The sequence below is a fragment of the Hippoglossus hippoglossus genome, chromosome 1, assembly GCF_009819705.1.
Source record: "Hippoglossus hippoglossus isolate fHipHip1 chromosome 1, fHipHip1.pri, whole genome shotgun sequence".
NCBI classification, from domain to species: domain Eukaryota; kingdom Metazoa; phylum Chordata; class Actinopteri; order Pleuronectiformes; family Pleuronectidae; genus Hippoglossus; species Hippoglossus hippoglossus.
In genome coordinates this window covers 9,243,308-9,262,937 of record NC_047151.1, presented here as the reverse complement: position 1 = coordinate 9,262,937, position 19,630 = coordinate 9,243,308, and the positions used below count along the sequence as shown (strand labels likewise).

The 19,630-nt window shown below is 42.0% G+C and overlaps 2 protein-coding genes across 2 annotated transcripts in view; both read right to left on the bottom strand.

Moving 5' to 3' along the window:
- LOC117768485 (deleted in malignant brain tumors 1 protein-like) overlaps positions 1–19,630 on the bottom strand; it is a 119,500-nt gene that overhangs the window by 7,228 nt on the left and 92,642 nt on the right. Inside the window, exons 16-17 of the mRNA XM_034596866.1 lie at positions 1,376–1,746; positions 702–867 (exon numbers count right to left, since the gene is read on the bottom strand). Of these exons, the coding sequence (XP_034452757.1) occupies positions 702–867; positions 1,376–1,746 (537 nt within the window). The remainder of the gene's footprint in view (positions 1–701; positions 868–1,375; positions 1,747–19,630) is intronic.
- Positions 11,614–13,261, bottom strand: LOC117769300 (sodium-independent sulfate anion transporter-like). Its single transcript, XM_034598139.1, has 5 exons — positions 13,171–13,261; positions 12,881–13,059; positions 12,692–12,764; positions 11,861–11,968; positions 11,614–11,648 (listed from the first exon to the last, which is right to left on the bottom strand). The coding sequence occupies exons 1-4, from the start codon at positions 13,259–13,261 to the stop codon at positions 11,916–11,918; spliced, it is 396 nt and encodes a 131-aa protein (XP_034454030.1). The 3' UTR covers positions 11,614–11,648; positions 11,861–11,915.

Below are 19,630 nucleotides of genomic sequence, written 5' to 3'. Positions count from 1 at the left end.
TTTAACTTTGTGAAATAGGGCGTTTTTCAACATTTTGACCATTTACCCAGGAAACAATTCATTGACCTTGATGAAATCCAATCTGGCACATTAAGGGAACTGATATCTATGAATGTGTGAAATTTGATGCAGCTCCAATTAATTTAAGGGGACTGTCAGTCCTTGGTGGTGGTACGTGTGCCACTGAGTGATGTTCTACTTTGTTGGTGTATTCGTCAGCAGGATTATGCAAAAAACTACTGAACTGATTTCCACCAAACTTGGTGGGGAGCTGGGGCATGGGCCTGGAAGAACCATGTACATTTTGGTGTGGATGCAGATTAAGGGTTGGATTCAGAATCTTTTTCCACTTTCTGTAACTATGTTTTGTACGACAGATAAATAATTTAGGTTATCAGACCACTTCCTTTTTTTCTTTTATATTTCTACCATTAGAATTAGACAAATATGTGTGGGATTGACTGTAAGCGGAGGTACAGTTTGTGCTCTACTGAGTGTCACTCCAGTTAAAGATATAATTGATGATGTTATCCTGAGGCACAAAACTCTACTTTACTTTCTTGACATAAACATTTACTGCACATTTGACGTATTGTGCCACAAAATAACAATATATGTTGAAATGTATCAATGAGGCAATTTTCCAGTCAAATGTGAGCAATAACAACTGGACCCAACTTTAAATATATATAAACACTTACTGTCACAGATGATGCTGGCATCTTCATTATGTCCACAGTTGTGGACCCCGAACCCTGGATGTCTGCAGTCTGTTATCGATGGTTCCCTTCCTGAACAAATGACGTCGTCCAACCAGATGGGTCCACTGCCCTGTCCAAAAGCAGCATGTTGCAGTGCTGAACGAGCCCTGCCACACCCCAGCTGTCTGCACACCACATTGGCATCGTTCAGGTCCCAGGAATCGTCACACACTGTCCCCCACTGTCCAGCATGGTAGATCTCCACTTCTGCCAGAGCAGCGGTTGTCAGAGTTGACCAGCCTCACTGGTGAAGCAGCTACGAGACACACATGCAACAAAATACTGTTGATTAGAAGACACAGATGAAGAGAGACTTCAATAGTATTTCTATAAAAACTCCAGTGATATCAGCGTGAAGCACATATTCCATATTTCTGTTCTCTAATGTTATCCTATGTTGTCTGACAGGGAGATTTCATTGGCTTTAAATCTACAAATAAGCATTTACCTTCACAGACGACACCAGCATCCTCACTGTGACCACAGTTGTGAGATCCAATCCCTTGGTGCCGGCACTCGGTCAGCTTTGATTCGTTGCCGGAGCAAGCAACATCGTCCAACCAGATGGGCCCTCTGCCCTCTCCAAAACGTGCACTTTGTGGTGCTGACAGGACCCTGCCACAACCCAGCTGTCTGCACACCACCTGAGCATCAACCAGGTCCCAGTTGTCATCACACACCGTCCCCCACTGTCCACGGAGGAGGATCTCTACTCTGCCAGAGCAGGAGCTGTTTCCTCCATTGGCCAGGCGGACCTGTACCTCGACTCCTGTGCTGTTGTCCACTGCTGTTGTTCCAGGGGTGCCAGATGTGAGCGAAGCAGAGGTGAAGGTCTGAGATCCTGGATCAGGTGTGGTTGGTGAATCTGTGGTGTGGTGCACTGCTGCTGTTCCAGAGGTGCCAGATGTGAGCGAAGCAGAGGTGAAGGTCTGAGATCCTGGATCAGGTGTGGTTGGTGAAACTGTGGAGTTTGGTCCTGGTTGAACTGAAAGAAAAATCTATGTGAACCCACAAGACAACAACAGCCTGCACCTCCATCAATATTAATGAGGAAAACATCTTTTTTATTATCTCTGACCAGGAGGTTATGTTTATATGTTTGTTTGTAAGCAAGATTACTCAAAAACTACCAAACAGATTTCCACAAAACTTGGTGGAATATTGTGATATGGGACAGAGAAGAAACACTTGTATTTTGGTGCAGATTCAGATCACGGGTCACATCCAGTTTTTATTTTTTACTTTCTTTAACTTTGTGAAATAGGGCGTTTTTTCAACATTTTGACCATTTACCCAGGAAACAATTCATTGACCTTGATGAAATCCAATCTGGCACATTAAGGGAACTGATATCTATGAATGTGTGAAATTTGATGCAGCTCCAATTAATTTAAGGGGACTGTCGGTCCTTGGTGGTGGTATGTGGGCCACTGAGTGATGTTCTACTTTGTTGTGTATTCGTCAGCAGGATTATGCAAAAAACTACTGAACTGATTTCCACCAAACTTGGTGGAGAGCTGGGGCGTGGGCCTGGAAGAACCATTTGAATTTTGGTGTGGATGCAGATTAAGAGTTGGATTGGGGATCTTTTTCCACTTTCTGTAACTATGTTTTGTACGACAGATAAATAATTTAGGTTATCAGACCACTTCCTTTTTTTCTTTTATATTTCCACCATTAGAATTAGACAAATATGTGTGAGATTGACTGTAAGCGGAGGTACAGTTTGTGCTCTACTGAGTGTCACTCTAGTTAAAGATATAATTGATGATGTTATCCTGAGGCACAAAACTCTACTTTACTTTCTTGACATAAACATTTACTGCACATTTGACGTATTGTGCCACAAAATAACAATATATGTTGAATTGTATCAATGAGGCAATTTTCCAGTCAAATGTGAGCAATAACAACCGGACCCAACTTTAAATATATATAAACACTTACTGTCACAGATGATGCTGGCATCTTCATTATGTCCACAGTTGTGGACCCCGAACCCTGGATGTCTGCAGTGTGTTATCGATGGTTCCCTTCCTGAACAAATGACGTCGTCCAACCAGATGGGTCCACTGCCCTGTCCAAAAGCAGCATTTTGCAGTGCTGAACGAGCCCTGCCACAGCCCAGCTGTCTGCACACCACATTGGCATCGTTCAGGTCCCAGGAATCGTCACACACTGTCCCCCACTGTCCAGCATGGTAGATCTCCACTCTGCCAGAGCAGCGGTTGTCAGAGTTGACCAGCCTCACTGGTGAAGCAGCTACGAGACACACATGCAACAAAATACTGTTGATTAGAGACACAGATGAAAGAGAGACTTCAATAGGATTTCTATAAAAACTCCAGTGATATCAGCGTGAAGCACATATTCCATATTTCTGTTCTATAATGTTATCCTATGTTGTCTGTTAGGGAGACTTCATTGGCTTTAAATCTACAAATAAGCATTTACCTTCACAGACGACACCAGCATCCTCACTGTGACCACAGTTGTGAGATCCAATCCCTCTGTGCCGGCACTCGGTCAGCTTTGATTCGCTGCCGGAGCAAGCAACATCGTCCAACCAGATGGGTCCACTGCCCTGTCCAAAACGTGCACTTTGTGGTGCTGACAGGACCCTGCCACAACCCAGCTGTCTGCACACCACCTGAGCATCAACCAGGTCCCAGTTGTCATCACACACCGTCCCCCACTGTCCACGGAGGAAGATCTCTACTCTGCCAGAGCAGGAGCTGTTTCCTCCATTGGCCAGGCGGACCTGTCCCTCGACTCCTGTGCTGTCCATGCCTGTTGGGCAAACAGTGTTTCCACACATGAACTGGACAGATTTGGAAGAGGGCCCAGATCTGGCGATGGAGGAAGGCTCTATACATATGAAAGAGCCTGGTGTGTTGTGGCACACCTGAGGCGGCGCACACGGTGGGTCTGGGAGGGAGCACTCGTCAGTTTCTACACAGCCGCTGTCTGGTGACCAGTGATAACCTTGGCTACAGCACGAAGAGTCACTGCAGAGTTTTGTGTCGTAGCAGGTGAGACCATCGCCTACGAAGCCATCTTTACAGACACAAGAGAGGACCGGGCCACTGAACGTGTCTCCTCTTTCCCGTGACTCCAGGCACATGGATTCATCGTGACATGAATCACAGCTGGAGACAAGTGTCCCTGTGAAAAGTACGAAGACAGTTTGATCCATGCTCTTGTAAAAGTTTATTTGCTTCTCCAAATGAAACCGTGAAAACCAAGATAGAGCTGATAGAAATAAATGTAACTTTTCTATGAGTGCAGTTAAACAGAAAAGTGATGTATATTAACATCAGTGGATCTGTACGGTTGATAATTCTCACGTTAAAATGAGTTTAGAAATCAATGAAATTTGAAAGGACATCGTTTAAACTGAATGTGGTAGGTATTCTTCACACCCTGAAAGAGTAATAGGGTTATAGGGAATAAGCAATTAATGCTATCTTTTTATGTGATACATTTTAAATAAGTCATAAGCTTCTATTCCATCACTCTGTGGACTTGAACAGACAGTTAGACTCTGTCTTTTCTCATGAATGTCAATTTCAGCTCTCTCTGAGGCTTCTACAACCCCCCCCCCCACCCCCCCCCTCCCCCCCCACCCCCCCCCCCACCCCCCCCCCCTGCTAATAGGCTTATTTATTTGGTAGTTTTCCCTCACTCTTGTCAAAGGTTAAAGACAGAGGGTGTCACACCTTGCTAAGCCTTAAGAGGCAAATTGTTATTTGTGAATATGGGCTATAGAAATACATTTTGATTGATTGATTAAACAGTTGGCAACTCTAAATATACAATGACCTGATACGTCAGAACCAGAAGCACAGACGGAGCTGGGAGGCTGATTTAAAGTTATTTAAGGACAGATTAAAAACTTGATCACAGAGAAAAGGTAAAATAAACAAATTCATACTTGTGAGGTGTGGTCTGTGAACACATTCTGCTAATTTTAATTGTTCACCAAAAATTACTGTGTAACTGGGTGAGATGAAATTTAACTCAAGATGACAGAAAGTCAGATTGACTTACCTGAAGTGGTCCCTGTAAAAAACTGCAAAATTAGGAGCAAGAGCAAACCCCCAGGCATCTCCATCATGGACCACATCCACGACACAAACTTGCTGAAAAACACAAAAGAGATGTATGAAAATCATATGTTCACATATGATCATGACTCTACTTTGCCAGTGTTTGTACTCACCTTGGAGAGAGTGAGTGGAAATCCAGCAGATGCTGAAAAACCTCTTTGTGAAATTTTCCTAGTGAGCGAGAGCACGAGCATTTATAGGCCTGTCTTGTTGGCAGAGGACAACAGGAGTAGATCGTTTGTGAAACAGATAAGCAGTTCATTGATAACGCTGGTTTGATATGACAACAAAAAAGTTACTTATTAATCAAAATAGGACAAAATGATGAAATTCAAACATAACCGACACACAGGCAAAAGCCCTTAGTCAATATATTTTATGGTTCTTCAATCGTTCGCAGGTCAAGATACAGTACTGGAGACCTTTTGGTTTTGACAGGTTATTAACCTCCTTCCGTCAACAACTGGGACAGACTGTTGTAGTGGATGAACATATTCATTAAAGGTCCAAGGTCCCACATCATTTAACAGCATCTCACTGTTTTCATGTTCAGGCTTTTACAGTCAGTTTGACAGAACAAATACCATTTGCGTCAGTTTCTGGAAATTGTTAGGTGGACATATATTTCAACTAGAATGGTGATCAATAGAGCACATACCTCCGCCAAGGCCAAACAGTCCCCTTGAATTCAGTCGAGCTGAACCAAATTACGCACACTCATAGATATCAGTTCTCTTAATATGTCTGATCAGGTGTTATTGTTATGTTATTCCCTGGGAAATTGTCAAAAATGTTAAAGATAGTGTGCGGATGGATTCTTGCTTGACCCATGTCCCATCCTTCCACCACGTTTCGTGGTAATCCGTCCAGTAGTTTTTTTGTAATTCTGCTGACAACAAACATTCAAACAAACAAACTAGAAGGGCACTCAGTAGAGCGCATACCTCCACCAAGGCCAAACTGTCCCTGTATAAAAAATAAGTTCACAACATCCAGATTTATATTTGGACCTGCACCTAATTTTGCACTCTCGTACAAAGCAGTCCCCAGAACATGTCTGATCTTTTTCATCAAGATCCATGAATCTGTGAGAAATTAAGGAAAATATTTTAAAACGCCCAAATTCACAATGTTAAAGTGAAAGAAATCCTGATCTGGATCCACACAGAAATGTAATGGGTCACTATGCATGATAAAACTGACAATGGACATCACTGGTTGAAATGTTTTTTTTAAATGAATGAACAGATCTCTTTGAAGCGAGGAGTGCAATGTAAAGATCAAATAACAGCGGATTACATTTCCAAAAGGATTTATTGTTTTTATTATATGGACACACCAAGTCTTATCACCATTTACTGGACTCACTGTGCTGCTGCTTGTATTGATTGTCTAGTGTACTATTTCAAAACTCACTTCAGTAATACTCAGTAATAATAGTATTATTACTACAAGGTAAATGTTTGACTCAGCGTGAGGTGCTTTACTGTAAGAAGAATGTGCTAAAAATGTTTTCATACCACTTGATGTTGGTAAGTGTGTTCTCAGTGTTACTGAAAGTGAGCGACAAAGCACTTCAAACACCCCCTTGAGGATTAGATGTGTAGTGGAAAATTCTACTGACCAGTATCTAAGGTAGTGGAAATCCCCCTGACCAGGTGTCTCACTGCTGTGATACTGTCTACCTGACAGGATGGAACCCTTATTTGGCGGTGTCTCACTGCTGTGACCTTGATAAACAGGGTGTATGCCCTTTTTTGGTGATGTTTTCTTCCAACTGGTACAGCGGACAGACGGACAAAGCAGATAGAAACAGATGATGATTTCATGTTTCTTTTTTTCATATTATGTCTTATGAAACGCCTCTTTGTAAGTTCTGGCTTTTGTGAACGTGCGGCCAGTTCGTTTTTGAGCACCCGTGCTTGTTGCGTAACCTCTGCAGAGTTTACTATTAAAAAGACTCAAAGGCAACTCCAGTCTGAGATATTCATTATTTCAAATCTCAAGATGAATTTCCATCACAGATGCTATACACCAAAGGGTTAAATCATTGCTACGTAAATACAACTTTTAGTGACAACATACTGAGAAAGGGTTTGCACAGCTCTCAGATTAATCCTCTTAATAACTTAATTTATATAGGAACCTTCACAAACAGGGATTAGTAAAAGGAGTTTGACATCATTCCTACACTAATACAACTTTTAGTCACACCTTACTGAGAAAGTCTTTCTACAGCTCTTAGAATAATATTATAAACAACTATATTTACAAAGCGCCTTTAAAACAGGGATCACAACGTGCTTAGAGTGACACTGATAACAGCAACTAATAAATAAAAGCAATTAGAAGACAGCATCATGAAGAAGCTGTAATTACGGAAAAAATTTAAAATAAAAAGAAGAAGACGACATAACATGAAAGCAAATAAATACAAAATTAAGGAGTAAAACATAGAAAGTCTGTAAAAATAGGTTTTAAGAATTGATTTAAAAGACTGAATCAGCAAACCACACCCCCCTAGGGAGGTTGCTCTTCATTCTGATAAGACAAATAATCAAATAATCAAAACTGAAAGTATAGAACACATATCATCACTTTGGACTTGGGTTCATGTTCTGATTTTGTTCACGTTTCTTTATGGGACTGGCACATGGTAGTGATAAGAGGTTAGGTTTTAAATCGGCGTTTGTTTGTCAGTTGGCAAGATTACACACAAACTACGAAACAGACTACGGTATGGGTCAGGGAGGAAACCATTGCATTTCGATGCTGATCCAGGAAAAGGAAGTTTTTCCAAATTTTCACTGATTTCTCAGAGAATAATTCAAATATCTTGGTGAAAAAAATCTGAGAAGTTTAGAGGACTGATAATTATGAGTGTGTGTAATTCTGTGTAGATCCATAAAAAGATCTAGTGAATTTAAATGAAACAAATCGGACTGTTGGCATTGGTGAAGGTATGAATTCGACTGAGTGACATTCTAGTTGTTTTAGCGATGTTGCCTGATGATGACTGAAGGGGCCTTAACATGGTGCTTGAAGTAATCAACTATTCCAGATGTTCCCCTGAGTGTTTGCATTTGTTCTGTCCAGGATCCTTCCCCTAAACTTTCTGACAATCTAATTCCATTTTGATATACATGTGTCTTCAACTTTCTTTGTGGGGTTTGAATGTTCTCCTTGTGTCTGTGTCGGTTTTCTCTTTGGCTTCAACCTCGATGCAACCCTCAAAGGATAAACAGCTGAGATGATGTAAGGATGGATGGTAAATGTACGATTGTGCAGCTTCACTATGACTCAAACATTGTTGCACGTAAAGACACTCAAACACATAAAATATTCACTTTTTATTTACTAACAATCCTCGAAAAAGTACAGTCATATGGGTTTGTAATGTAATTCAATCATTGTAAATCTATGAATTGATAAATTGGGATTCTGTAAATTCAGATTTGGTCTCTGGCAGCTCTCAGAGGGAGTGCTCTGTTAGTAAAAAATACAGATTTCCGACGCATAAAACTCTTTGAAACATATTATAAGACATCTGGTCCCATGTTTCTGAGCACAGGTAACTTAGTGTTGAAATCTTGAAGATTGCACAATTATATCCAGTGTCAGGGTTTGCAGGTTCGAAGTGCAAGGAAGTGCAACAGGTTCTTATGACGGGAAAAAGGGGGACATCTCTGGCCACTGGATAACTGACTGCCAGTAAATGGAGGTAGTTTGTCACTTTTTGACATGATCACATATCAGAAAGTTTCCAAATCAGTATTGGTGCAACACTGCAACTGTCCACCAACAAACATGTTCACCCCTGACTGTGATTGGACAGTTTCCGTGTCAGTCATCCAGGAGGCGTCCTGGCTCCACTCGCAGCAGCGCCGCCTCCACACTGTCCGTGTACCTGAGGCCCTCCAGATCAGCCGCTAAGAGAACCTCCAGAACAGAGGGCTGAGGGAGTGTGTGAGAAAGACACAATAACTCTACATCTAGTTTGTTGTGGTTGTTATGAAAACTGAATTCTGGCCCAAAGTAATAATCTCACCTGTAATCTGGAAAAGATCAGTTGCACGTCTCGTTGTTTGAACTGTCTCAGCACGTCCCTGAGCTCGCTGATCACCGTGTAATCTATGATGCTGACGTGATGGCAGTCCAGGACCACTGAGCGCGGAGGAGACGCTGAGGGAGACAATAAGGGGAGAGAGAAGAGTGGGTAAATGACAGGAAAGAGAGGAGGTGATGTGGAAGTGCCTGATACACAAAACCTCACCTTTCAGAGCGTGGGTGTGTATAATGTGGCTGAGATACTCTGTGGCTGGAAAACTTAGTCCACTGCTCAACTCCATCACTAGTGCACCGTGATCAGACACCTGCATGCAATACACACACACTGTTAGCACAAACATGGATTGAAGCTTGGTAAATGCAATATTGCATTTAATCAGTCTTGATTGGTAATTTGGAAAATAACTCACATTACCATAGATATAAAAAAAATAAATACCAACCTTGGAATAAAACGTAATATAAAAATCTTCTCAGCATTTACTGTCCTCTCATGACAAATATCATTACACTTCCAAACCTTCCATTAACCAACACAGTGGATGCAGTGACTGCAGTGACACAGTGGATGCAGTGACAGTGACAGCGTTGAAGAATGAAGTTTAAACCTCATTAACTCAGGTTTTGTTACATGATGAAGTCTGAGAAGTAGATGATGTGAGACTGTGTGGTGTGTTATAAATAATCACAGCAGGAAAATGATTGATTTTACTGTGTAGAAGTTTGTTTGGAGCTCTTGTTGGTTAAAGGCCCAGTTCAGACCTGTTCCTGCCTTAAGTCCAGTTCAAACCTGGTATTGATCAGATCTCACTTCACTGCTTTAAATGCAAAAAATCACGCATGTCATTTGTGCTAACAAAGACCAAATGATGTTGTTTTTACCCAGTCTGAGTTTACAGTGTGTCTGATGACAATGTTGGTGTGTGTGTCGCCACGACCAAGTGAGCGAGAGAGAGAGAGAGAGGTAGACAGAAGACAGGAGGGGCTGAGTGAATCTTGAGCAGCTGCTGCGAAGAAAGATTTGACCAATTTAAGAAAAGCATCAGTCATTATGTGTTGGCCAGTGTTGATATTGTGGCCACAAACAAATCAATGTAAAATCACATTTCAGTAGCAGGTCAGAAACCTCAGCTGAGTACGCAGTCCTTCATGTTTGGCCCAGGAGTCGGCCAAAGGGGTCAAAGGCAGATCCAGTGCTTCAGGAGCCTACACAATCATTTTGTTAACTGTACTTATATCCAGTGAAGATGTCTTATTAGAAAATTACTATCTCTTGTGCCTTTTGAGATAGCACCAAAGTTGTGGAACACCCGACCTACATCAAGGTTTGCTGATTCTGTGGAATCATTTAAAAACCACAAACCTGTTTAAAAAGGCGTTCAGGTCACTTAAGTTTACCAGATCTGTCTCTAAATGCACTTTACTGGACACTATATTGATGTTTTGTATTGTGTGTGTTTGTCTTCTGTTTTCACTTTTTGTACGGTGTAACAGTTTTTTACTTTTTGGGCCCTGCAAAGCACATAATAACTCTTGTATGTGAAAAGTGCTTTGTTACTGACTTTACAGAAAACAGTGAGCAAATTAGTGTGCTGCCTTTGAAAGGATTCATGTGTTTCACAGTAGAAGTGTCATGCACTCACTCACACACGTTCCTGTAAAGAATATTACTGTACCTTTATTTGGGGTCTGGCCGTGTTGTACAGCAGCAGGACTCCAGATACAGCCACACCTCCGATAATACCGTACTGCACCTGCCAGAAGCTCAACAGGAATGTCACGACAAAAGGCAGCAGGTCCAGCTCTGTGGAGGTCACACGAGCACCCAGACTTCAAATAAACAGACGGAGGCACAAAATTGAGGTAACACCTACTGCGTATCCTCCACATCTTAAGCACGACATGGTAATCCACCATGGGAGCAACCGCACAGATGATCACAGCAGCCAGAGAAGCTTTGGGGATGTAGTAGAAGGCCGGCATGAGGAACGCCAGAGAGAGCAACACGATCACACCTGCAAAACACCACAGAGGGAAGGTCACATTTACAGGAATTTCTCATTTTCAATCTTAATAAACACACAAACTCAAGAAAAAGAACTCACATAAATACATTCCGTAAAATAGATTGCTTTAATGATAATGATTTATAATGGAAGGAATGGGCATTGTCTTTGTGGCAAGAAGAGGTTGGTGTTGAGAGAGAAAACCTAGTTAAGACATCAGGAACTATGTGATGTTTAATGGACCCAGAAAAGCAAAAATGTAAAAGTAAAGCAAGACAAGGTTAAGGCTAGATTAACTCTCTGTGTTCACATGCTGGGCTGTCTCTGTTTAATGTTTCTCTACTAAAGCCAGGGCCTGATGTTTTCTTTAATCTCCTTCATGACAAAAATTAACGGAGGAGACAGAGAAGTGAGGAGGAGTCCATAAGTAACTCAGTAGTCATTAGTGGAGTAGTACATGACGGCTTAGTACTCACAGGTCAGACCACAGCCTGTGAAGTTCTGTGATTGTATCTTTTGTACAGTTTGAATGTTACTATGTTGATCATTTCTGCCCATGGACAGACAGGTGGACAGAGAGATAGACCAATGTGATATCACAGACAACCACAAGAGGGTGGAAGAGAGTTTAAGTGAGTGTTGACTCACTGATGATGATCCCTCCAGCAGGAGAACACACACCAGTCTGGGAGTTCACTGCTGTCCTGGAGGTGAAGAGAAAAATATGACACTGTATATACGTGATAGCGCTCACTCTCTCTCTTTCTTTCTCTCACACGCACGCACACACACACACACACACACACACACACACACACACACACACACACACACATACACACACACACACACACACACACACACACACACAAACACATAAACACACAAACTCACACACGTTCTCATACACACACACCTCCCAAAGCTGCCGGTGACAGGGTACGCTGACACAAAGGAGCCCATGATGTTGGTCACACCAATTGCCAGCAGCTCCTGGTTGGCATCAATCCTGTAGTTGTTCTGACTGGCTGAGGACAAACAGGAAGCTCAAATCAGCCGACAGTTTGATCAAACACTCGTTCTTCAGCTGCCTGAATTCTAGTGCGTGGACAAGGTGTAGAAAAGTGCTGTGATAATAATTCATTTCATTTTGATTCATTTTGTCATGTTGAAAGAGCGGAAAAATATGCAGCATGCTACAATGCTAAATGCTAACCCGCTGACGTTCAGCAATTCTCCTGAATCATTATTGGATAAATTTGTTGTTCATATTCCAAAACTGAAAAGAAAAAAATGTAAAAGCTTGAAATCTAATAAAAGGTATTTAAATCGTCAGAGTAAAGTCTAACATAATGTTTTGAAAAAGAAATTCAAATCTCTTCAAACAGTATTTTGTATTTTAAGTATTCGTTCTTTTAAACTGCAGCATTCTCTGTCAATGCTGCTCTGAAGTGTGGTGCATGTATGTTGGTTCTGAAACTTTCGTTTTGAAAGGCTGCACGTTGTGTACCAGGTAATTCAGAGTGGGAAACACTGAAAAAGAGTGCTGCAGCTCTGAAGAAGGAAAACTCGTATCCTCGTATAATTATTTCCAACCAAGGATTATGCAAGGATTCAAAACTTAGTTTCAATCATGCAAAACAACAAAAAAAAAGCAGATTTCAACCTTTCAACCACAGATTTTCAACCTGTGTTTCCCCTAAATCATTGGATCCACACTGAAAACACAACTTATAATACCACTTACCAAAAGCTTTGGCAATAGCGATGCTCTCCAACAGACCCATGAGGGGAATCACAGAGAGCCCTCCTCCAAAATCCTGCACCAAAATAAACATAGAGAAAAAAATGGCTGCTCAGCTGTATTTCTTGAAAACTTGGAAGTTGAAAAAATAACTTCACTGACTCAATCCTGGTACTGTCACATGCTGTTTACCTCTACGATCTCTCCAAAGGAGACGACGGTGCCGTTGGCTGTAGTGTCTGAGGTGGGTGGGGGCCTGAATGGCGGGAGCCCCTGGAAGGTTTTCCCAGTGATTGTGAACACGTGATAACCGTATGCATCCCACGAAAACACTATGATGGAGGCAGCCACGACCACCAGAGCGTTACGCACTGAGCGGGACCGATAAGAAGGAGGACAAACAGAAGGCAAAGTGGACTGATTAATATGTTATCCTCTGTAAAAGTGATACATCACACAAACACACTCATGCAGGCCCTCACTTGTAGCAACAGCCCACACTAGTTTCCTGGAGAGTCTGGGATAGCGGGGCGCATCGTCAGAGCCCAAACCCGTCTTCATGAACATCAACATGACCAGCAGTGTGAGACACAGCAGACCCAGGACCACGTCTCCGATCCTGGCCTCTGGGATCTTGGAGAAGGTGTAGTAAACCTCCAGTAGCTACATCTTATGGGACAACTGTGACAGTCCATGAAATACCCACCAAAAGTTGTTTTTTTCATCAATAAACTTCTCAAATTCTCAAATTCTGGCCTTGGCTGTCTCCTCCAGTTTATTTTGGGCACATATGGGAATGTCTCCAGCACAGCTCTGTTAATCAGAGGGGGGAAATCCTATGACGTGGTCACACAGCATTTTATAGTGTTTGAAACACCTTCTGTGGACACATCAAGACCACCAATATTTGGCATCAACAGGTCCCAGTATCTACACCATAGGCCTTCTTCGTCTGTGGGCATGGGGTCACAGTACCCACAGGAACACCACCAGTTTCCAAAGTTCCGCAGCCGTGCAACAGCTCATTGTCCCTCCTCTGCTGGTTGCCTCTCTCTTTCTCGTCTTCGTCCATATACGCTGACTCAAACAAGTGTGGATGACCATCAGCGTCATTGACATTGTCTAAATCAGAAAAGGCCACAATAGTTCCCCTCATAGCAAAATCCAAACTCCTCTCTCCAACTCTCTTACTCTCACTCATGTTTCCACCTCCATCTGCCTGCAACAACTTAAGTCTCATGAGGCTTGAGAGTGAGAATTCCTGTTAAGTGAGACATGTATAATGTTGCCACGCTCTTAACAAAGACCCTGGATAATAATTTGAGCCTTTTATTGGGGAAGAAAAACACCTTTAGTGCATATTTCCTGGACTGTTACAGTTGCCCCATAAAATTGCATCGTAGCCACTGCTGCCATGTCCTGGCTGCCAGCAGATACGATCTACTGTTCCATTCATTTACACACACACAGTTATAAACACAGGGATCAGGTTGAAAAATACTGGAATTCACCTAAAAACTAGAACTTTAGGGTTAGTCGTAAGATGTGACTTGTGGTTAGGTAAAGATTAGGATAAGGCATGAATTGTTCATGGTTAAGGTTAGCTATCAGGTTTTGGGTCGGCTTTCTACAAACAATGTAAGTCAATGGAAAGTCCCAAAAAAGATTTTTGTGAGCTCTTCAGGACTTTTCCCAGTATAAACACTGACCGGCACCAGTAAACCTCATAGGGACCGAAAACCCGGTGTTGGGACATGGTATTTGTGAACCACAGTTCGGCCTACATGTGTAGTCAAAAGCCTAAGGCCGCATGTCCTTTGTTCTGGAGAAAACTAGAGCCTCCAAAACTCCGTCTTCCAGGGTGCCTCAACGTCACACAGAGGTGTGAAAACCGACCGGGGGCACAAGTTTCAACTACTATTGGTCACTCTAGGCCCCATGACCTATGAGGTCACCAAGCCAATATAAGGCCAGGTCTCCCTCTCTTCTTTGTCTTTCTATGCACCTCTCCGAGAGGAGCACACCGCTCTTCCTCGATTCTCTTTCTACGCCACCCTCGAAAGGAGAAGGGTGTCCAGCCTCTTTCCGATTCCTCTTTCCACGAAACCCTCAATGGAGGAGAGGTGCAGCTTGCAGCTCATCTCAACAAGGAAACCTCCTCCCAATCCAAGCTCTACCAACCTTCAGGCAGCAACACGAGGTCCTGTCTGAAAACGAACAGCAAAACCGCTGTACCGCACAACAGAACCACAAAGGCAAGAACCACAACCAGCAAAACGACTTCACTGGACTTCGAACAGTACGTCAACCCTTTTTTTCCCTTTCCATGGACGGGTAACACAACTGGGCTTAATAATTATACTAGGCTAAGCAAAGACTGTTTATTCGATTCCTTGTGATGTTTATAAGTTTGATTTGTGTTGCTGTGATATTTTGGTTACAAGTTATTTGAAAGTTAATGTTAGTTATGCTCTTCAGTCTTTCCTTGCATGCATCTAGTAACTTTCTCTAATTTGGCCCCAACACAGACACATGCATATCTCAGCATCCATCTCTCTGATCCCCGCTACATGTCGTAAACATTCCAAAGGGGGGGGGGGGGGCGTTATCTTTGGAGTGGCCAGCTGCCATTTTGGAAACACGCTCACTCACACAGACACACAGACACATCTTTGTTTAGTAAGTACACCGTTAGTAATTTGTGTTTTTATACTTTATTACCTTCATATAAATGTTCTTCTTTCACAAATGTTTTTTCATTAATGTTGCATAAGTGAATTTTGCCAACCTCTATGTAACCGTTCTATCCTTTGTGCTGAATACTCTGCGTTGTGTGTCAGTTTGTGAAGTAGAAGACCGGGACTTGATTTTCGGCACAGGACTTTTATTGCTGCTGAATGTGCTCTGTTCAGTGTTTTAGCAAAAGAAAAGAAACAGCGTTGTTCATTCGTCTTCAGTACATGCCGCTCTCGGCCAGCTCCAGTGCATTCTCAGTACATTTACAAATCTTGCCTAATAAAAATAAAAAGGCCTATATAAGAAATAATAAATGCAAAAATACTTAAGGATTTATAAAAAATAATTAACACAACTATGATTTACAATTGTCTTTGAATGTATCACATTCACTCATACCACAGTCACACATCATGAAAAGATTCACATTTTCTATTTACAACAACAAGTTCCTATGCAACAAAACATACCTGTTCAGTGTTTTAGCAGAAGAAAGGAACAGTGTTGGTCATTCGTCTTCAGTACATGCCTAACATAAAAAAATATACGGTTCAACAGGCATACTTCAGGACACAAAATGGCGAAGGCCAACGCACACGCACAGAAACATAACACGTTTGCTAGCTCGCTAAAACACTCTGAACTAACTCACAAATGAAAATGAACCATTCAAAAAATGAAACGGCTCGACTGCTATGATAATATTACAAGCAAATGAATCATTCTAAACACTTACATATACCTTCAGCTTAGAAATTTACAGATTAGTGTCACGCTGTACAAAATACATACCGCTCTCGACCAGCTCCAGTGCATTCTGGCGAGAGCTGGGAGAATAAACACAATGTCTGCCCGTGACCAATAGAGGGCGCCAAACCCATGTAAAACACCCAATACAATAAACAGCAATAATTAACAAAAACTGAGGGATTTTTGGTGGAATGCAATATTAGTTTTAATACCTGCTACATCTACGCTGTCTAGAACTCTATATCCCGCACCGCCCCGCCCCCTCTGTGCTAGCAAGCCATGCTATTGGACTCTAAGCCTGTCAATCAAAAAGTGGATCTAAAAGCCGCGCCCCTGCACACATTGGCCATCACCATGAGTTTCATAGAGATCAGAGCAGGAAGCTAAACTGTGACCTTCAACCAGAGCAGTCAGCAACTTTTTTATTTTAGCCCACACCAGCTCAGGAGCATGTTAAAGGTTTAGTGTTTACAATTTAGTGACATCTAGTGGTGAAGTTTCATGTTGCAGCTGAATACCCCTCATCTCACCCTCCCCTTCCATCATGAGAGAGAACCTGTGGCTGCCTTCAGTTGTCATAAAAACTCAAAATGTGTTTGTCCAGTTTGGACGACTGTAAAAACATTACTAGGATTTTTCTATAATCAATTTCTGCCAATGGATCCCTTTCACCTAAATTTTACTCACTAAACCTTTAAATAAAAAGTGTTAAATGTGAGGGGGAATTCAGGATGAACTCTTAAATCAGTGTGTTGTTAAACTGCTTTCAGATCTACTGATCTCAAGAGATCCTCCAGATATTCAAATGTCTGAGTGAAAGTTTCTCAGCCCCCCAAGTTAAAAGTCTGTAGAATGTCCCAATGAGCGAATGTGAGAAAACAGATCCTCCGCAGGATTCACAACGAGCGAGTGGGTGTGTTGATGAAGTTTCTAACATGCAACAGATGCATTAATTAAAACAAAAAAAGAAATCAAATATATCACGATGAAAAAGCAGTGGCATACACGTAGAAGTGGCAACAAAGATGTCAAGAGGGCCAATACCTGTGTCGATGTGCTGTAAACAAAAACACTTGATCCCCGCAATGAAATGAATACATTAGGTCCTGCCTCCGCCTGCTGCACCACCCCTCACCTGAATGCTCCAGAGATTTCTGTGATGTTATGAATGCATCTGAGTGGAGAATCTTCTTCTGCATTGTGCATGTGTATAAGGCAAACTCAGGAAAAAGTCGGTACGAAATTCTCCTGACATCCTCTGGAGGTCATATCTGAGGCACTCATACCATCAGAATAGAACAAAGGAAGGCAGGGGTGAGTGAAACCTCAATATTTGGTTGGGAGATGACCACATCAGGATCACTAATATCAATCATGTAATCTGGATTTACTTTTGTTATGAGCAGAAAAGGTTGTATCACATTTATTCACACATCACAGGATCAGGCCTTCATCTCTGCAGTACATCTACCAGCAGAGAGTCTTCAGAAGAGCCAACAACACAACCAAAGACCTCACTCAGCATCACCTCCTCACACCAGTCTGAAATGCAGGACTCCAAGACTCCAAGACACATTTTACCCTCAGGCCATAAAACTGATTAACACCTCCAAACACTGCCACTGTCTTCCCCTCCCCACATAAACAAAGGACAACTTGCTCTACTGACATTGTGTCTTTGTACAACAGACTATATGCACACTTGCTTTTGCACATTCCCTTTAACCAGTGTTATTGCCTGCCTCAGTATGTATGGATGTATATTTATAATGTGCTTGATGAGTGGATATGAATCTGCATTTATTTAAAATATATATAAAAATAAACACAGAGAAGAAGAAAAGCACTCTGACCTTGATTTTTATTTTCTTCAATCATTTCACAGCTCATTACACAGCTAGTACAAATCAGGAAAACCAATGTGTGTTACGATTCAATTATGCAATGTAACATATGTTTTTTTATTCTCGATTTATGAATAAAGAAATTCAAACACAAAATAGTCTCACTCAGGTGACTTGTTCCCTGAAGATAAAGAAGAAAGAGTAAAAACATGTTGATTCATTCTGTATTGATCATTGTGTTGACACATCAATCCTGAGAGCACATAGTTAATCATACTCACAAGTGATTGGTCCAATGGTGAGGGGGTTCATAGGAGCAGAGCTGGAAACAGAGCGAGATGTCCTCCTTCTGCAAGACTATGAAAAGGAGGGGGAATAACAGATCCAATCAAAACCAGTGTAAAGCTGCACTGACTATTGATTGATAATGCTAATGATAATGTGAAACGTGTGACGTACTGGGGCACAGCGGGAGCTCCTCTGGTCACACAGGCTGAGGCTGCAGTGGAGGTAAATGTCACTGTATTCACCGTGGATCAGGAGAAACAGGGCGGAGAAACGAGCCTGTCGGGATGAGCCGCTCTCAATCACTGCCACTTGTTGTCGGTCAGTGGGGCACCTGGCAGTGAGGATGGAGCATGTCATGAGGGCCATTATACATCACCTTATACACAGTCTTTTCCCCACATTTCCAATATAAACCACAAAGCATAATGATGAAGAGGGACACTTACTTGTTCTGGATGAAAAAGTATCGTGCGGTATCATTGGGGTTTGATGAGTTAGAGGCGTAGCAGTTCTCCAGGACAACTACAAAGCTTGGGTCTCTGACTAATACAGAGACGCCCACATGCAGAGGTGAGCCCACAGGGAGCGTGATCAAGCCAGATGGATAAGGCTGAGTGAAGGTGGCGGTGCGGAACAGAGACATGGAGGCTCTAGCTCTGCTACCTAAGCCTGAGAGGCCACCTGCAGTGCTGTCAAAAATATAAGCCTTGTTATTATGATGACCTAAAATCCTACACAGGTGACATTGATGTGTCCTGGAGGTATAAAGCCACTGTGGCAAACAGCAATGCATGCTTACGCTGACATGATTGGTTAAAAGTAGCATAGACTAGACCAATTTTCACCAGGTTCGTCTTGACCATTTTACAACTGTAAAAAGTGAGTGATTGTCGTATTCAATAAAAAGGTACTTACGGCAGGACTGGTCTGATAGCCACATTCCTCCTGGTGTCTGTCGAGGGGATAAAAAAGGAAAAGGAAAACATCTTTTTTATTATCTCTGACCAAGACGTTATGTTTTCACACCTGTTTATATGTTTGTTTGTAAGCAAGATTACTCAAAAACTACCAAACAGATTTCCACAAAACTTGGTGGAAGAATGTGATATGGGACAGAGAAGAAACATTTGTATTTTGGTGCAGATTCAGATCAGGGGTCACATCCAGTTTTTATTTTTTACTTTCTTTAACTTTGCGAAATAGGGCGTTTTTCAACATTTTGACCATTTACCCAGGAAACAATTCATTGACCTTGATGAAATCCAATCTGGCACATTAAGGGTACTGATATCTATGAATGTGTGAAATTTGATGCAGCTCCAAT

What these genes read in the sequence shown, in the direction of transcription:
- LOC117769300 (XM_034598139.1), bottom strand. Translation starts at nt 13,261, where the DNA reads ATGTTGATGTTCATGAAGACGGGTTTGGGCTCTGACGATGCGCCCCGC. An exon ending in CCTTTGGAGAGATCGTAGAG is followed by an intron (nt 12,765 to 12,880) that starts GTAAACAGCATG and finishes ATTTTGGTGCAG; the next exon opens with GATTTTGGAGGAGGGCTCTC. An exon ending in CGCTATTGCCAAAGCTTTTG is followed by an intron (nt 11,969 to 12,691) that starts GTAAGTGGTATT and finishes GTCCTCAGCCAG; the next exon opens with TCAGAACAACTACAGGATTG.